The sequence below is a fragment of the Haemaphysalis longicornis genome, unplaced genomic scaffold (assembly GCF_048455015.1).
Source record: "Haemaphysalis longicornis isolate Haplotype H1 unplaced genomic scaffold, Haemaphysalis longicornis Haplotype H1 scaffold_6, whole genome shotgun sequence".
Lineage (NCBI taxonomy): Eukaryota > Metazoa > Arthropoda > Arachnida > Ixodida > Ixodidae > Haemaphysalis > Haemaphysalis longicornis.
This window is the reverse complement of record NW_027526407.1, coordinates 76,033,139-76,051,392: the sequence shown is the minus strand read 5'-3', so window position 1 is coordinate 76,051,392 and position 18,254 is coordinate 76,033,139. Positions and strand designations below refer to the sequence as shown.

Sequence of the window (18,254 nt, the reverse complement as noted above, 5' to 3'; positions counted from 1 at the left end):
TTCAGTGCGCGATAGTTAATTACATTGAACGGCCTGAAAATCATTTGTTTCAAATTCCCACGCTTTCATCCCGAACGGCGCATATTATAGACTCCCTGCCTGACCTCACCGCTTTGTGCGGACGTCACCGGCACCCGCTTGAGAGGGTGTTGCGCCCGCTCGCCGCTCGTGGGGCCGCGCGCATGAAGTGACGTCACGAGCTTTTAACGAGCGCTGCCGCGTCACTTCTTTTGGCTCTCCCTGGATGATGTCACGCTGATGTCCATTTACTGAGTGCCGCTCCGCGCGCTGCTCCGTCGGTGCGATAAATGAGATCCATTTTAACTATGTTCTTCACGTCGCAGGCCGCTCATATTTCACCCAGGGTATTCTGTTGAGCGAAGGAAGCGAACTGTGCAATAATATTAACGCCGAAAATTGGTGTCAGTGCTCCTTTAAAAAGAAATTTTGATTTTTGTAACATGCACTTGCACGTGTACGCCAAGATAACGCTCCAGAAGCTCACTGTAGGTGGATTGTTTGTTTCCTTCTAAAAAGTTTGGCAAAACCATCATTCCGTAAGCTCTGGTCCCCGAGAAGTGCTTGTCAACTAGCATGACATCACCAGGTTCAACGGTTCAACTGTATTCAGAAACCTGCAGCAAGTTGCGATATAAGTGTTCAATTTGCAACCATCGCAGGCACTGGGCACAAAGGTCACTGCATTGTTAGGTATTATCCTTTTAAAAGCTTCACTGTACAGCAATTCATGTATCAAGAAAACAAGGCACAACTCTGACCCACATTGGGTGGTTCCTCCATCCCAATCACTGTGGAGACTGTATGTTGCATCGGAAAGGCGGGTAGTGATGTTTGAAACATTCTCGCATTGTTGCCTAGAGTACAGCTCTTTGATTTAAGGGAAACGCTGCTCCTAAAAAGGACGCCTTTCAATTTCCAACTAAACTCTAACAAACTTGCCAGTCGTGCTGCTTTTCTTTCACTGATTTTAAATATGCCACTATTTTTTCAGTTGGTCAATTAGTTGCCAAGGTAATTAGAGATAATGAGTCATTTTTGGAGGAACAATAGACAAGACAGCGTTAGCCATACAACTGGAATCTTTATATTTTCCCGTACTATGAACCCTGGTGAATGCAATAAGAGAATCAGTTTTTTGATGCACCGCTTGGGATTAATTTTACAGCCACTTAAACTTCAGTGTTTGAAATGGGAACTCAAAATGGTTCCTTGCCACTGGTGCCACCAACGTTTAATGAGCTCTAAAATTAGTTCCAAGTGGTGCATCAACAAGCCCATTCTCTTATTGCACTCACCAGGGTTCGTAGTATTAGAAAATATAAAGATTACAGTTCTATGGCTAACACTGTCTTGTCTATTGTTCTTCCAAAAATGACCAATTATCTCTAATTATCTTGGAACTAATTGACCAACTGAAAAAACAGTGGGCATATTTAAAATCGGTGGAAAGAAAAAGCAGCAAGACTGGCAAGTTTCACAAAGTTTAGTTAGAAATTAAAAGAAATAGTTTTAAGAGCTATGTCGCCCCTTAATACAACACAATAGTTGGGAGATTGCTCGGGGCAAACAAAAAACTGATTTTTGTTAGATGAAGCGAAAAAGCACGGCAATGATGCAAGCAAACAAAATTCTTCACCTCAATTCCACCAAAACAATGACCAACTTTAATGCAAGGAGATTCATGTTGAAGCTAAACAAGGTTCTCAAACGACATCCAACCAGCCTATCATAGAGTCATACCAAGGACTGCCACATTTGAGTTCCCCGGCTTGTGGTTCTCGTGGCTTCGGCCTGGATGCCGACAGAGGCCATCTGTGGGTGGGAGCACGCTTGCGTGGAGACGGAACGGTGGGACGTCCCAGACAGGAACATGGTGTGGTCTTCTCGCCGTCTTGCCTGCACGGAAACAGAAAGTTCACCGACGATTACAATACTGCCTTGTGTGAATTTTGAGTGCACCTTTTTAGGTTTTTTTGATTTTGCGATAACTTGAGGGAAACGATTTGCGAGACGTGTGTATGTACAGTTGCCAACCACTATTTATTTCCCACAACTGTTTTTTAAAGAAACACTCCCCTGCCAGTCTCTGATTGCAATGAAGAAAACTTTCTGGTCGGAGAAGTGAATGGAGATATGTCGGATTTGTTGCACCAGTGAGTGGTTCTCAAAGACGAGGTCTATGCAAGTGTTTTGCGGGTCGTCACAGCAGTGAAACGAGTTACGATGGAGAAAAACGGGATGTTCTTACGCATAAGTTGTAGGAAGGTCTTGTTTGTTCTTACGTTTATATTCAGGTCACCCACAACTAACATTGGTGTGAGTCGATGCGCGGTTAATGTGTGGCGCAGGAAGTGCACTACGTCTTTAGTAAGTGCGTTGGGCGAGGAGTGGACAGCCACTACCAGCAAGCGGTTGTCCGACCAATTTCATCTGGGGTACCGAAGATTTCGATAAGTACTGCAGACAGACCCATACGCAAGTAGATAGCCACTCCCGCTGCTCTGTCGTCGTCTCTACGAGCACCACAACAGTAGTTGTAGTCTACAACTTCAAGGGGTTGTTTCGGATCCATCGAGGTTTCTGCAAGGCAAAGTACAGAGGTGCGCCGAAGCCTTGGCATGTGCAACAAAGGAGCGAACATTAAGCACGGAGACCAATAAGAAGTGTGGCTACTCAATCATCGTTTAGCACTTAGCGGTGACAGTTTCGAGTTTGTGTGACTGCAACCGACGAAACTCGCAGGCTAGCATTCAGTCCGGATTGGGTTGCCCATGGTAGAATCTGAAGTCGTCGCCAACATTGGTGAGACGTAGCCTGCTGATGTCTGTAGCGCGACTCAGTGCCGCGTATGCCAACTTTGGCGGATGAGTTTTTGCGTACGAGTACACGGCTTCTTTGTACGTGCCACCCTGCGATTTATGAATGGTGATGGCACTTGCCTGCACAACCGGCAGCTGGCATCTCCTCACCGATAACTTCATCTTCTTATCGATAACGCAGGTGACTGTGCGCCTTTCAATTGGTGTCCAGTTTTGCTGAATATTTCTGCCCACCTTTCGTAACTGCTAGGATTTTGCGGATGCCATGGTTCCAGTGGCAAGTTTTGAAACTGTATGCGTTACGGTTTCCTGTGCGTGTCACATTGAATGCATTCCAGAACGCCCACTGACCCCTTAACCAGGCTATCGGAAACATTCACATTCAGGGTAGTAAGCATGTATGGTTTCCCAACGCACATATTAGCTGGTAGCACCTCTGCCATAGACCTACACCCAACAATCGTATCCTGCGCTGTGCATGCTACAGCATTATCCTGAACTCCAACAGCCTCGCTTGTGTTGTAGTAATCAGAGTAAAGTAGTCGACCACCGCTACATAAGGCCTGAATGGGGATATCCGGGTGTAGCAAAGGATGTTGAGAATGACACACACAAGTCGGTCGAAGTAGACAGCACAGAATACGGGATCATCATTCACCAGCTGAGCTCGATAAATGCTGTTCATTTTCTCTACGGCCACTCCGGTTTCATCACGGTGTAGGCGAAGACACTGAAGCAACTGCATCTCCGAGGCAGACAGAGTGCGAAATGCCGTAGGCTGATCAGACTCACGGATCATAGCAAAGAGGGCTTTCTTGCATTATTATAGCAAAGAGGGCTTTCTTGCATTTCTTCCAGTGCTACACGGTGTTGGGCATGCTATGTCGTGCTTCACCGCTTCCCGCAAAATATCCTTGTTGAGAAACTGTTGCTTCGTTAGCGTTTCCACGGCCTTGACGCTGCAAAATGCCACAGACATGTCGCTGGCTGCTCGGCGCCTAAACGCTTTCATGGGTGGGGCGGCACCGCGGCGGTCAGACCAGTGTATCTCACTCATGGCAGGCGTGAAAACGGTTGGCCTTCACCCGTCGCGGTTCCCTGAGGTAGATCTGCGGGAACAAGAACTCTCCGTATGTTCGTCATAAAGGATGCTTAGCGGCTTCTTCCGGATGCAATCGCGATGAGAAACTTATCCCATTTCAGGGTGTGATGGGATTGTTCAGGTCCCGTGCATTCCGGGGGTGACTCCATTTCATTCTGCTCATCCACTTCTATGATATTCCGGGGGTGACTCCATTTCATTCGGCTCATCCACTTCTATGATATTACCCAAACGGATCAAGTTGCACTTGATGTTACAGTGCTTGTGCAGCGTGCTATCACAGAGCACCTTGAGCCATGGCAGCAGCTGATGACATCATCTTACTGCCCCCCGCCAAATATGTCGTCGTCGCTAGCTTCAGATGGTCATTGAGGGGCGCGGTGTTGTCCGATGGCATGGGGAAACGATCTAACCATCTCATCAATGTAAATGTTCACAATGGGTCCCCTAATGCCGTATTAGCCCCACCGTGCATCAGCCGTCGCAGTTGCGTGAACGGGATTCGCAGAGATATGGGTCTCTCACTCACCGCATTAAGTTCTAGGAGGTGCGCTGGCGTTGGTGGATATTTGCAACCGTTGCTTGCTGAAAGATGAGGAATGTCCGCCTCCCGCACCGGTCGCATGCACGTCGAACATAGTTTGAGTTGGCACGGGTCCAAGTTTGGAAACGCCCGCTGGAGGGTCTCGCGGCACCTGTCCAGTAGCGGTTTCAGGTCGCTTCGGGACGAAAGCCGCTCACACACAGAACACACATTCCCGAATGGATTGTCTGTAAACTGCAAAGCCTTGGTCGCACCCTGACTCTTTGCGAGCCTCGCTTTGCGTCGTTTGGCTTCGGCCTCGGCAGCGCGAACAGTAGGGTCTTCTCGGCGGCGGCGATGGGCGTCTGCTTCGGCGGCACGAACGGCGGGGTCCTCCCGGAGTCGACGCCTAGCTCGCGCTTCAGCGGCGCTCACTTCTGCGTTCTCTCGGCGGCGGCGTTGCGCTTCAGCTTCGGCTGCGCGCACTGCCGGGTCTTCGCGGCGACGGCGCCTCGCTTCTGCTTCGGCGGCGCGAACCTCCGGATTCTGGCGACGGCGGCGTTGAGCCTCCGCTCGGACAGCTCGTTTAGCAGCAGCGGCAGATGACGCAGTTCCACCAGTTGCGTCGCTCATTGCTTAGTTAGAACTGGCTGACAGCGCATTTGTTCGCTTTCGCTTTCTTGCGCGCGCATTATCGGGAAGTCACCGACAAAAGTGTCGCTCCACGAACCCGCCAAGGCCTCTCGCTGCTTTCTTTCGCTGCTCGTTTGCTCTGCCGGTTACTACGGCTGCCCTATCCGCACGCCTCGGGCGGATAACTTCTAAAACTGTCCGCACGCCCCGGGCGGATAACTTTTAAAATTGGCCGCACGCCTCGCGCGGATAACTTTCAAAACTGTCCGCACTGCTCGAGCCCGGTTGCAGCGCTGCTTGTATGCGCCCAGTTCTTTTTTTTTTTTTTTTTCGCTGAATTGTGGCTGAATGTGGCGGAACCTCAGCACATTACCAGCAGTGGAACAAGAGTTTGCCTAACGCAGGCACACCCGAACCCAGCTAGCGTGATGAAGCAAGTGGCCAGCGAAGGTTGCTGCCTTGAAGATGACGACAAGAAGCTGAAGGCAAACTTAAACTGTTTACTGCATGGCGAGAGATGAAGCAAGACCAGAACAAAGCATTGACGGGCGAGGCTGCAGTACAGAACTCGAGCAGAGTGACAGCATTGATTCACTGCTCCAACAACAAGAATGAACTTCGGTGCTTTAGGGGGCTTATTTATACCCAAAGCGCTAACGGTCAAACTTGCGTTCCCTCTGGTTTTTGCACATGGCACGACATGGTACAGACACACCCAACACTCTTTCCTGAGTTCATGACGGGTCGGTAGTAGTGGCACACGCTGAGTCCGAGAAAGCGGGGAGAGGAGGTCTCCGCAATGGTACCCGCATCCTTCGGACGTGTCTCTACATGTTGCGTTTGCCAACGCCAAAGTTTGAATCACGCAGACAGCGAGGCACCAGCGATCCAGCCTTTCCCAGGCGCGTTGAGCAGTGTTTGGATCCATTAGCTGCAAGCCTGAGTAACAGACACAGAGGCGCCCACTCGAAACGCGCACATAGTGGAGGCTTCACCACACAGCCGAAGAGTGCTGCACGAAGCTTGAAGCACAGAGGCGCGCTGATTTGTAGCAAGGCATTGCCAACATCATATCAAATCACAGGAGAACGCGACAGAATGTGCACAAAACCGATGCACCTCAGCCACGTACAACTTTGACTCTGGACATCAAGCTGTGATGTGAAGTGTTGCTAGTCTGCCAGTTGGAGTAGCTGGTGCCAAAATACAGCGAAATGAAAGTTAGGAAAAAAATCAAACCACCACGCCGGAATGCACGCCGATCAACGAACGCCCGCGCAGCTCCCCTGCCGTGGTTTGAACCGTGGCAACACCGACCAGAGCGGGCGGAAACTATAATGGCAAACTGTTCGCATGGCGACGCAGTGAAACATCCCCCTCACGAGGGGCACGATCAAATGCAGAGCATTTCCGGGGGCGCACGACGTTAAGTAGTTTGCGTTACGTTAATGTTGTTGCACTTGTGGCAACTGCTGACGAGAGAGCGCTCGTCAGCAGTAATTTGAACGAGTCAAGGATATAAGGCGCGTTCGTAGCCTCCCATTCTGTGTCGGCTTTGTGGCGCAGTGGGTAGAGCACCATGTACATTGCGTTCCGCCCGCAGGGTCGAGGGATCGAAACCAGGTGCCGGATAGTATTTTTTTTTATATAGTGTAGGGGGAGGGATGCGGACTACGACTACGGACGCCTACGGACGTCAACGCGGGTGACATCGTGAGTTACTGAAATGCTCTGCATTTAAAAATGTAGACATGATGTGGCGGTCTAAGTCTTTGATGATATGTATCGCCAGGAGAAGTCTGAAGCCCCAACGCTTTCACCATCAAAGCACGTAAACAAACTGAAATGCCCAGGAGCATTTACCTTTTCTATGCAGCAGCCTGCACAGGCTAGTGCAGTAGTTTCAAAGCAAGTTGACGGTGCTTCATAATCTTAGAACATCAAGATCATGGCAATCCTATCAGTCATCTGAATCACACTACATACACCCCTACCAAAACAAGGTACAGTTGAACCTCATTATAATTAACACTCATATAGTGGATTATTGGCTATAGCAAACTAAATACAGACATTGGTTGGCCACGCTTTGATTCAATGACACTTATTCTTTTATAACAAAATTGAAACCGTGAGAGCCATGTGATATCGGATATAACAAACAAATATTTGGCCAGGAGGCTGAGAAGCTCATTGGAAAAACCCCCTGTAATTCTAAACTGCAGATGTATAAACGACCTTTTGATTAATTTATTGTAGGGTTTAACGCGCCGACGCAACGCAGGCGATGAGCCGCGCTGTGTGGAGGGCTCCGGATTAGTTTTGGCCGCCTGGGGATCTTTAACGTGCGCCGAAATCTCGTACACACGGGTGCTTTTGCTTAAAGGCCCTTTTGTTCGTGGACACTGTGGAAAACTTCATCCTGCTCAGTGCTGTGAGTATCCACCAGACGACGATCACATCCTTCATCGAATAAATAAGGACGCAGTCCTGTTTTGTCAAGTGAACTCTGTTCTGTTGTGATTTCACATATTCGTGTTCTGGTTCATTGAGCTCGAAATGCAACAAGGAGAAAGGTAAGGGTTGCCTTGTTTATAGTGGATTCGAAGCCTCAAAAATGCACTTTTGTATTAAGTATTTTTCCAAGAGCCAGATTGTCGATTTGTTATAGCCGATTTTGACCCCTACTGTTACAAAGAATATCGGTTCTAACGAACTAATTTGCTGTACCGATACTGCTTCATTTTAACGAGGTTCGACTGTGCTGCCAACAAAAGGAACAGAGAAGAGAAAGCTCGCAGCCATATATTTTCCCTCAAGCAATTTCGATTATGGCCGTACATGTGTTTTTTATAAATGGTTGCCAATGTTTTTGTAACCGCACATGTAGGAATTGTGAACGCGAGGAAATTGATGTCAATCCTAATGATGCAACAGGAAAAAAATTGCTGCGTGCATTCCCCTACTAGTTAGTATTTCACGACTAAACAAAGACAACCGGGGCTGACATGCGCAGCAATGAATGTGGTGAGCAACGCTCGAGAACAGAAAGAAAACGCCTTCTTAAGCAAAAGCGTCGTGCACCATTACACACACACATGCGAAAATGCCCTCTGATTTTCACTAAACATGATTACATTAATTCTTAAGACACGGCTTGGAGGTTTTCAGGTTTGGAAGTTTTGAAAAAGTAAAAGAAGTTACTCCCTTCTGAAAAGCTACTCTCCCCATCAAAGGTGCACAAAAAGAACAGCAGTGGCACAAATGCACAGTTACTACGAATTCACTGCATATACGGTATGTTGAAGCGGGCATACAATTTTGCAGACCACACAAGCAAGTGGCGAAAGCCACGGTAGCACAGACTGGAGGCACAACATTTGCTGTCAAGAGTGACATACATATGAATCCTGCCACGCTCTTTGCGTATACTCACAGGCACACAAATTTTCTCGCTTTCAGTAGCCGCACTCCATAGCCAGCAAAGCCCCGCAGGCCTACTTCCTTGTAGCTTTGCTTATAGTTGTGCTATCGCTATCGGCTAGCTGATCACACCTTTACGGTGCATGTTTCACTTTCACCCTGTATATAGCAGCAAATATTTCCCTAAAGTGGGGTTGCTGTATTTATCAGTGCAGACAATGCCGAAGTAGTTTGGCACAGACGATGCCGCCAGGAATGTGTCCTGCTAAGAAATATGGTACAATTTATGACAAATGCAGTCCCTAATTTTTTTTTTGGGGGCGTATCATAGAACGGTTCAACCTTCTGCAAATATTGCACACTAAGGGGTCGCACAGCCTTTTTTTTTAGTTAAATCAGAATGAAATGAAATTTCATTGCACTAAATCTGTGTGGTTGGAGGGGGAGTGTACTATAGTGATAAATTTAAATATGAACAACGGAGTGCGTGGCTTTCAGTACATGCCGCGCAACCTGGCGACGGGCCGCGTATACGCAGTGCGAACAAGTTACGAGAGTTTGTGTCCAACATCGATGGAACCACCGTCGTTTGGTGTGTGAGCGTTTTGGTTTGTCTTCCCACCGCATTGGGCGCCCGCTCACGAAGCGTAATCTAACTTTGTTGCTGCAATGAGTAAAAACGGCGCACGCAGCTATATTCCTCTACTTTTTATTTCGTGCTGCGCTCCCAACAGACGATGCAAATACGATGGTCTTTCCATATCAAGGTTGGTCCCGAACTCTCGTAACTTGTTCGCACTGCGCATACGCAGCCTGTCATCAGGATGCGCAGCAGGTGCTGAAAGACACATGCTCCATTGTTCGTATTTCAATTTATCCCGATAGTACAGACCGAAACTCTAGAAAACTGAAAAAAATATTAGATACCATCGACTTACCACAGATTTGAATGTGATACGGTTGTCTCTCGATGAGCACAGTTCGCCTGCATCTTCTAGGCCTGGCGATTTGACGTAGGATGTAGCCACAGTGCTTGGCTCTTCGGACGTCGCTGCCAGCTGTCGCAGTGAGCTCCTACGCTTGGCCCTGAATGTTGATGCACGAAAACGAGTGCTGTCATAAAGAATACGCAAGCCACTTGAATTGAAAGCTTTTCGAAATCAAAGGTAGTTTTTATGCACTCAAAGTGCGATGAAGCTCAGACATTCAAATCATGAAGCCACTTACCGTTCGTATCTTTCGAGCTTGCTTGCAGGCAAAGCCCCTTCCCAGGATGTTGAATGGTGTGCGGGGAAAATTGTTGGCACGTACGCCGGGTGCAGCGCGTCTGCGCTTTTTTTGTTTCCCACAAAGTGGGCGCTGCATATCACAGATTTGCGTGGCGTCGGTTCCCAGAGGGCGCCGTTAACGCTGAAAATGAAAGTCGCCATTTCAAAACAACAAGCTACAAAACCAGCACACGTCAGCCTACCTTGCACGGCGAACCGCTCTGATCCAGAGCCTCCTCCTCTCTTTTTCATAAGGCTTCGAGGGAAACACGTAAAACTTGATCTTAGGCAGCTTCCCCGCTGTGTTTGCGTACGTGTTATTACATGCCTCGACGCTACATTTGCTACCAGAGTCTCCTTTTTGCTGCATATCCTTCTCCTTCGGCCGGGCTCCCTTGTCAGCGTCTTGCTTGCTTTTTGTCGTGTGCGTGCGCGCGCGCGCACCCGCGTTTCGCGCACAAGGAGTCATGTGCACGGAGCGGAAGAGAGCAGTAAATTGAACCAGACGACGTATTCCTTCGCCGTTATGAACGCTGAAACGAAGAGTTGCCGTTGCTCTGCGGGCAACACAAGTTACAGAATTTGCAATTTTGACTGGGAAATGGGTAGTTCTACCGACATCGAGGCCTGTCATCGTCTGACATCCCTTGATTTGCTCATAAGAGGTTTAAAATTGAGTAACAATCTCTCGTTCATGGTAAAAATTGAAGCACCCGCCGCCATTTTAGAATCTACCAGACGGCGCTGCCGAGAAGTTACTTTAGAACTTTAGAGGCTTGTACAATAAATTCAAATTACGATGCCTTCCCTGCAAATTTTATAACTAGTTTTGGCATCAAACATAGATTTGTATATTAATATGCAATATACGATTTTAATATGAAACTTTATGCTACAGAAGCCCGACTGGCGCACCACCTCGCTTCCGAATTCGAAAGCGTGAAGCGGCCACTTCAAATGGCAAGTTCCAATCCTTCCTATTTCGTGACGGTCCCAACGGTTTGCATTCGCGGTATGACTGCTTGCGACGGCTATTATATGTTTACAAGAGGAGGCTTCTTTAGGCTACCTAAATACGATAGTTTTGGTCTGCCTGTCACATAGAGTTAATACGTCTGTCACCTGGGTGATACCTGAGGGCCCTCATTTGGCGAACTCGTGTGGACTCAAGACCCGGACATGTCCCCCAAGATGTGGTCCAGAGTCGCTTCAGTGGCAGGGACGTCACAGAAGGGGCATGTTTCGGGGGGAACTTGCGCCCTCAACGAGGTCTTGATCGCCGGGGTCAAATCTGCGCCCACGCGGATACTCCGCAGCGCCGCTTCTTCGCGGCGGGTTAAACCGCCAGAAAGTCCCGGAAGGTACCGCCAGAAAGCGCCGGAGAGACTCCTTGTGAATGATGAGGGCGTCACTCTTCGACAACTGTAGCAGGGTTAGCGCGGCCTAGTCACCCTCTGTGGATGGCAGGCCGTGTAATTGTAATTGTCGAACGTCGATTCCACAGAACCAAGCACAGAGAAATTGCACTGTAGATTCATGATAGGTGTAACATCAATGGACAAGAAGAGAGCGGAGTAAGTCAGGGAAGAAACGTGTGTTAAGGACATTTAGTAGAAATTAAGAAGAAGAAATTGACGTGGGCAGGGCATGTAATGCGAAAGCAAGATAACCGTTGGTCTTTAAGGGTAACAGAGTGGATCCCTAGAGAAGACAAGCGGGGCAGGGGGCGGCAGAAAGTTAGGTAGGCAGATAAGATCAAGAAGTTTGCGGGGATCGATTGGTCGCAGTTAGCACAGGACCGGGATAATTGGAGATTAATGGGAGAGGCCTTTGCCCTGCAGTGGGTGCAGATAGGATGATGATGATGATAATGATGATGACTCATTTCCGTGCCCCGTTCTAGTTCTCGTAGCTTATAGCCACGCAGTTTCACATACCCAAGGGCGATGACCATTACGGGCTCATAGACTGTGAGGTGCTTGTTACGTCGTCATTTGCATAATCCGACACTAAGGAGATCGTTTGATTGCTATTTTCCGCTTTAAAGAGCTTGATCTAACTGGCTTTCCTTCTATAAAAGTCGTTCGTCATCATCACTATCATCATGATCCCCATTTGAAAGTTACGTGTGGCCGCAGTGTGGCTGCTGGTGTCGCTTCTAAGGTCCCTACCGTTAGTCGCTTCATTCGTGGAATGCCCCCACGTGAGGCATTGCCCGGAACCTTCCCCGCTGGCCACGTGTATCGCATTCTTCCGAATCAGCACTGAGGTGGCTCCCACGCCGCGCGCAGTCGCCATTCTCCGAAAAGGCTTTTTTTATAGGTAAAGAAGGCGCAAAAAAAGTCTGTTTGTGGCTTAGGCGAGAACTAAACTATAATCGGGAACAAGTTAAGAACGGCAACGATGATGATAATGATTGCTATTTGTTTCCCGTTTGTAACGGGGTGATGACGTATCATCTTACCAAAAACGACTAATATACCTATGTTTTATACTCTTGCTTTAATACTAGCGCTGCTTAGGGCAGGCACAAAAAGCTTATTACGCCCAAAATACTTGTTTTTCCTGTTACAGGTGGTTACTGTCCTAGGCAATATTCCCCTCTCTGCTTTTCGTCCCCCAGCATTCTAATCTTCTTTTCGTCCCCTCGACAGCCTTGAAGTTAACTTCCTCTGTGCTACCCTTAAATCCTAGAGCTTCTGGAAGCCGAATATTTCCCTCATGTAAATTTAGATGGTTATATTCGCATTCTAACACTATGTGCCGCATATTTTCTGTTTCTTTTCCGCGAACCACGCATACGCCATCATTTTGTGAATACTTCCCCACAAAACTCTTAGTTCACAGGCAACCTGCTATAGCCTCAAAAAGCAAAGCACTGCCCTGGGAATTATCGTAGAAATTTTCCTTTCTGATGTCCAATTTCTCAGCCCTGTACATCTCTAACGACGTTTTAGCTTCCATTTTTTCCCTCCATTTATTCTTTTAAATCTGCCTTGCCTCTTTTTTGGTTACCTTGGCTGTTTTGGATTCTCCACTGTTCTTTCCGTATTTCATCGTTAGCCTTCTAGTCTTCCTTAGCCACTGCGTGTCCACGCTTTTCAAGTATAGGTACCTAAAAACCTTAGCTGCCCACCTTCGTTGATCCATTGCCCTCAACCTAATCTCAAAGCATATTTTACTCTGAGCTTCTCTAACTTCAAACGACGCTCAGCCCATATCTCCCTGAACTGCTTCGCTAGTTGTTTTTCCATGCGCGCCTAAGGCCAAACGTCCTACCATTCTCTGCTTTACTTCAAGGCCTGATAGAACGTCTGATTTTAAGCAGAGTACAGCATTCGCAAACGTGAGACCCGGAATCATTACTCCTTTCCACATTCCTCTTACTACTTGATATTTGTTATACCCCCACAGAGCTCTATGCTTCATTATAGCTGCGTTTCGCTTTCCCTTAACCTTAAGTTGCCCCTCGTGATTTCTTAAGTAGTTATCCCCTTCGTTTATCCACACTCCGAAATATTTATATTCCTTCACTCTAGGTAATTCGCCTTGCTGGATAGACACTACATCAGTGGTAGCATCATTGAAAACCATTATTCCTGATTTTTCTGCCCTGAAATTCAAACCGAGGTCGGTGGCTTCCTGGCCGCTAATATTTATTAGCCGCTGCATATCGGTTTGGTTATCAGCTAAAAGAACAATGTCGTCTGCGTATAACATACCCGGAATATGCTGTTGTACCACTTCGCCTTGCAGCATATGGGTTAGGCTAAACCCTACTTGACTTTCTCCCACTTTCTTTTCTAACCCTGCCATGTAAAGCATGAACAGTATTGGGATCAAAGGGCATCCCTGTTTCAGCCCCCATGGATGTTGACCTGCTGGGCGCATTTCTGTCCTTCCTAAGTAAGGTGCACTCTATTATCTTTATAGATTGTTAAAAGGAACTGTGCCAATAACTGTACCTTGCCATGATGATGATGATGATGATGATGATGATGATATTGGTTTCCCTTTTGAAGCGGGGTGATGACATGTCATCTTGCCAAAAAGGACTAATATAACCATGTTTACACACTCTTGGTTTAAAACTAGCGCTGCTTAGGGCAGGCACTAAAGCTTATTAGGCACGAAGTACTTTTTTTTTCCCTGTCTTATCACCGCAGTTGGATGTTACTCCGCGCGGCGCAAGTAGCGCGTTACTGGGAATATTTTGGACATGGCAAGAGTCATTTCCATGTTTTGTTTTGCTTAATATGCTTACAAACTACTGCAGCGACGACAAACATACCACGTGAGAAAAGGCAGACGATATCACGTATTCGTAGCAATGTGTTTCAAAACGCGCGCGCCCGTTGACATCCGGGTCCGTCGCTTAGGCGGAGTGATACCGTACATGAGCTATTGCCGTTCTCTTAACTGGTTCCCGAGTATACCTATTTTTACAACATCGGAAATATTGTCGCAAATCAGAGGAGAAGTCTCAACATCAAAATTCCCTATTGGCCGGGCGTACGTTGCTGCCACAAGAAGACGACGAAGCAGCGGCGCCGAGCACGAGAGCGTGGGCTGGCAGACCCTGATTGGGCCACGTCAACTCCGGCTGCGTCGACGTCTTCCTCATCACCGCTGTCCAGGCTCACTGCGGACAAAAACGCCGGCGACTCTTCCATGCAGCCCCGGCCACCCCGGCTGCGTCCCTAGCATTTGTCGATTCCTTCCACGCACTCACCGCCGCATCCGCAGTTCACAACGGCACCGGCAGACGGCACACGTCCAGCACCTGCGTCGCTGCCTCAACGGCTGGAACCCATTCGGCCGGCAAATGGATCGCGGTCTTCCAGCATCGAAGGCTAAGCCCCCGGCCACCCCGAGAGGCACACTCCCGGTGCCTGGAACTACGCCGTCGGCAGCAGCTGCGGCCGTCCGACTCAGTGCCGTCTACCGCGTGAGGCAGCTTCGCAGCGTACACCCTGCTGCCAGATACCGACTTGGCTGCCGCATCTGCGGGCCATCTCACCGGAGCCACATCCCTCGGCCGAGCTTCCGCGGCACTGCTCAGCCCTCCAACGGCCAGACGACCCTTGCCAGGATGTCGGTGAGGACGCCAGCCGGAAGAGACCGACGCCGTCACCCGAGGACACGGAGACGGCGGCTGCCCCAACGGTCGCCGCGTCTGTCTTCGCACCCAGGCCCCTGGGATCTTGGCTCGCTTCTACATCGCGGCCTGTCGCATCAGCAGCTGCCGCGAATCATCCCAGCAGAACACAAGGCGTGCGCGCTAGCTGCACGGCGAGCGCCGGTCAGCGTCGAGACATCGGGCCAACCGCGATGCTTCAGCATGCACGGCATCCACTCGACTCGCCGACCGGACACTGTTTAAAGCGTTTTGTGGCTTCGAAGAGTAGGACTTCGGGCCGGTCTGGTACGCCCACGGGTGGAATGAGTGGTTTTCCAATATGGGACAGGGCTCGGACTTCGAAACGCGCATCAAGGGAGTGTATTTGACTTTACACTTATGTATATTCCGGTGCACGGTCACAACTTGGTCCCACCCTTCGCGAGCGTTCTCGCGTCCTTTGGGCTTGACGTTGGGACATCCCCTAACGAAAAATTAGCAGTGGCTTAGGTCGGCTATGCCAGGATATACGTAGCGTGAGCTAAGGTTCAGCTGGTTATTCTTAGGTTTCCTGGTTGTCTAGAACTAGCTGATTATCATGCTTACTGCTGCTAAAACGATTTCCAATCCAATCCAATCCAGTCCAGTCCAGTTCAGTCCGATCCAGTCCAGTCCAGTCACTGCTGCTTGCGCATGCGCAGCATGGCTTTCCAGGACCCACGCGAAACGGCTATCAAGAAGCTCAGGCGCAGCGTAAGACTTGGCTACTGCGCAACGGAGGCGCACAGCTGGGCTCGAGCCGGCGCCAGTACGTCTGCCGCGGCTACGACGTCACTTCTCTGGAATGCGCAGACCGGCGAATGTGCAGACCCAATTCTCTGCACACCCGTACTCCAATTGGACTGGACTCCAATCCAAATCCAATCTAATGCTCCTCCCGCTTGCTCAGCACGGCCCTTCATGGTCCACGCGAAACTGCTCAACCTCGGCCAGTGTAGCTTACGCTACAAAAACCCTGTAATTTGTATTGTGCGAGTGGATTTATTGCGGACAGTATATTGGTAGAGATTTTGTATGGTTATGTTTATTTGATGTATTGTCAGTTAGATGTACGTGAAACCATACGTTATAACATAATAATAGCAAAGTACGCATTAAATTAACTGCTAATTGCCCTAAAATGTGCTTGTGTTGCCGCAAACGTACACAAGACGGTTAGAAATATAGTTTACGTAAGGCACTTAGACATGGGCATCTAACACTTTATGGAATGCGATTGTAATCATTCCTTCGAGCACCAAGGTTTTTCATTGTGTAATTTAAACGTGTTTATTTGCTGCCGCAATACCCTGAAAAGTGATTAGTGATTTGTTTAAATCCGTTTATTTTTTTTTTATTGCGCAAGTACGCCCTTTGGCATAAAATAAATGAAGTCAAGTAGTCCGGTATCCGGAATGAAGTTCAGAAGGGGCCGGTATTGGGGTTCGTGCGACCATGCGGGGCGAAGGTCAGGTGGTCGTCCTGGCCGTCACTCGACTTAGCTCCCTGGCCAAAGGGAAAGAATGCTCAAAACTACTAAAACATTGTAATGGCTCACAAGTCTCCATCTTATTCAGCGCGAAGGGAACCTCGGGCATAATGGAGGCAGAATGCAAGTACATGACCGAGAGTACCAGCTTCAGCGGTGGAAGTGCTGCGCCATTTGCGCCACGCTGCGCCAATTCGCGTTTTCTGCGCCATATCCTGCTCCAAAAGGTAGTATTTCGCCCGAACTGCTCATAACTCCCGACCACACGCGCACCACCCTAGTTACTGTGGACTCGAACGGACATCTGGCCACAGCCGCCACCTATCGAAATCTGCCGGTCACCTCAGCCGAAGCGCTTGCCATCGCCAATGCAACTGCCACACACCAGCATCAACCATACTTGACCATTATTACGGACTCCCAACTAGCCTGTCGGCTGTATCAAGCTGGCCTTGCAGCACCCAAGGCCCTCCCTGTGCTGCAACATCTTCCCGAGGACATTGAAATTTCGATCGTCTGGACCCCAGGCCTTGCTGGCCTTGCAGGGAATGAGGCGGCTCATGCCGCAGTCCGCGACCTTCTTACCCGGGCACTCCCAACGGCAAGGACCGACACCGCCGGGCGCCTAATCTCTGACCATCAAATCCTAACTCCGCTAGACTCTACCTACAGCTCCCTCCTCGCGCACTACACACACACCAGAAAACATTCCCTCCTCCCCACCACAGTCTCTCCAACCACCAAGCTCACATATATCGGCGTCTACAAACAGAAACCTTCTACAACCACACTATCCTCTCAAACATATCTCCGTCCATTTTTCCACACAACAGCCCACAATGTGACACCCCTCTCACAACCTACCACCTTGTGTATTCATGTCCCCACCACCCCCACCCCATTCACTCCCCCTTCCTTGAGCAGTGGGAGTCTGCGCTGACCAGCTCGGCGCCGGAGCATCAAATTGCCCTGGTGCAACGAGCCCTAGATTTCGTGCATGCCCGCGGCATCCTTTACGTAGGAGGCTGACGGCGTCCCATTCCAGCTCCCTTGGCTGCTCAATAAAAATGTTTTTAGCACCACCACCACCACCATTAAGGTCCATGTAATTTTAGGGACCTTAACCACCACCGCTCTCAAGCGGCGCTGCAAAATGTGCCGCAATCGTAAGATTTTGTTCAATGCCATCGCATATGCAGGGGAAAGTAGAGACTCGTTCGTTAGCTGTCATTCAATACATGGCTCACTCCGGGAGACTCTCTAAGGGACTAATAACTGAGTCAGAGTCACTCGTCACAATTTCCTGGCCTCCGAGTGCACATGGCGGTACAGTTTCAGTGTACTCTAGAGTGAACTTGGAGTGCAGTAAATGCGCAAATTTCGCCCCTAAACGCAGCTTCAGCGCACAGAGAGCCGGACCGTTATGCATGCGTCGTCACCAGCACTCGTTGAAATCTTTTCGCTTATTGTCAAAAGCAAAACATAACAGTTTGACGGTTCAGCCAGACCGTCGCCATTTTATGTTATCGCAAGCGCACTTGCTGAACTGCCCACGCGCGCCAACACGGCGTGCCGAATTTGTTACTGCTTGTTTGGTTCTCTTTAGTTCTTCCACGACGCCACTGCATGCACCGGCTGGCGCTGCATTTAATCCCCGTTTCGGTAAAGGTACCCTCCGCCACACGAATCCCTGACAAGGGCAAAAGCCACCGACTGGAGACAGCTGCAGACACGCACTTTCCCAAACCTAAACGTGCTGAGTGAAATTTATCGAACTCGATATGCATGCCCATTGTGCCACCAAGAAAAACCCACCCT

General features: G+C 49.1%; 1 protein-coding gene and 1 pseudogene across 1 annotated transcript; both read right to left on the bottom strand.

Moving 5' to 3' along the window:
* Positions 1-1,191: 1,191 nt before the first annotated feature.
* LOC144143528 (uncharacterized) lies at positions 1,192-10,510 on the bottom strand. Its single transcript, XM_077675309.1, has 4 exons — positions 9,993-10,510; positions 9,749-9,931; positions 9,460-9,607; positions 1,192-1,917 (listed from the first exon to the last, which is right to left on the bottom strand). The coding sequence occupies exons 1-4, from the start codon at positions 10,421-10,423 to the stop codon at positions 1,756-1,758; spliced, it is 924 nt and encodes a 307-aa protein (XP_077531435.1). The 5' UTR covers positions 10,424-10,510; the 3' UTR covers positions 1,192-1,755.
* On the bottom strand, positions 1,972-4,046 carry LOC144143527 (uncharacterized; annotated as a pseudogene).
* Positions 10,511-18,254: the final 7,744 nt, after the last annotated feature.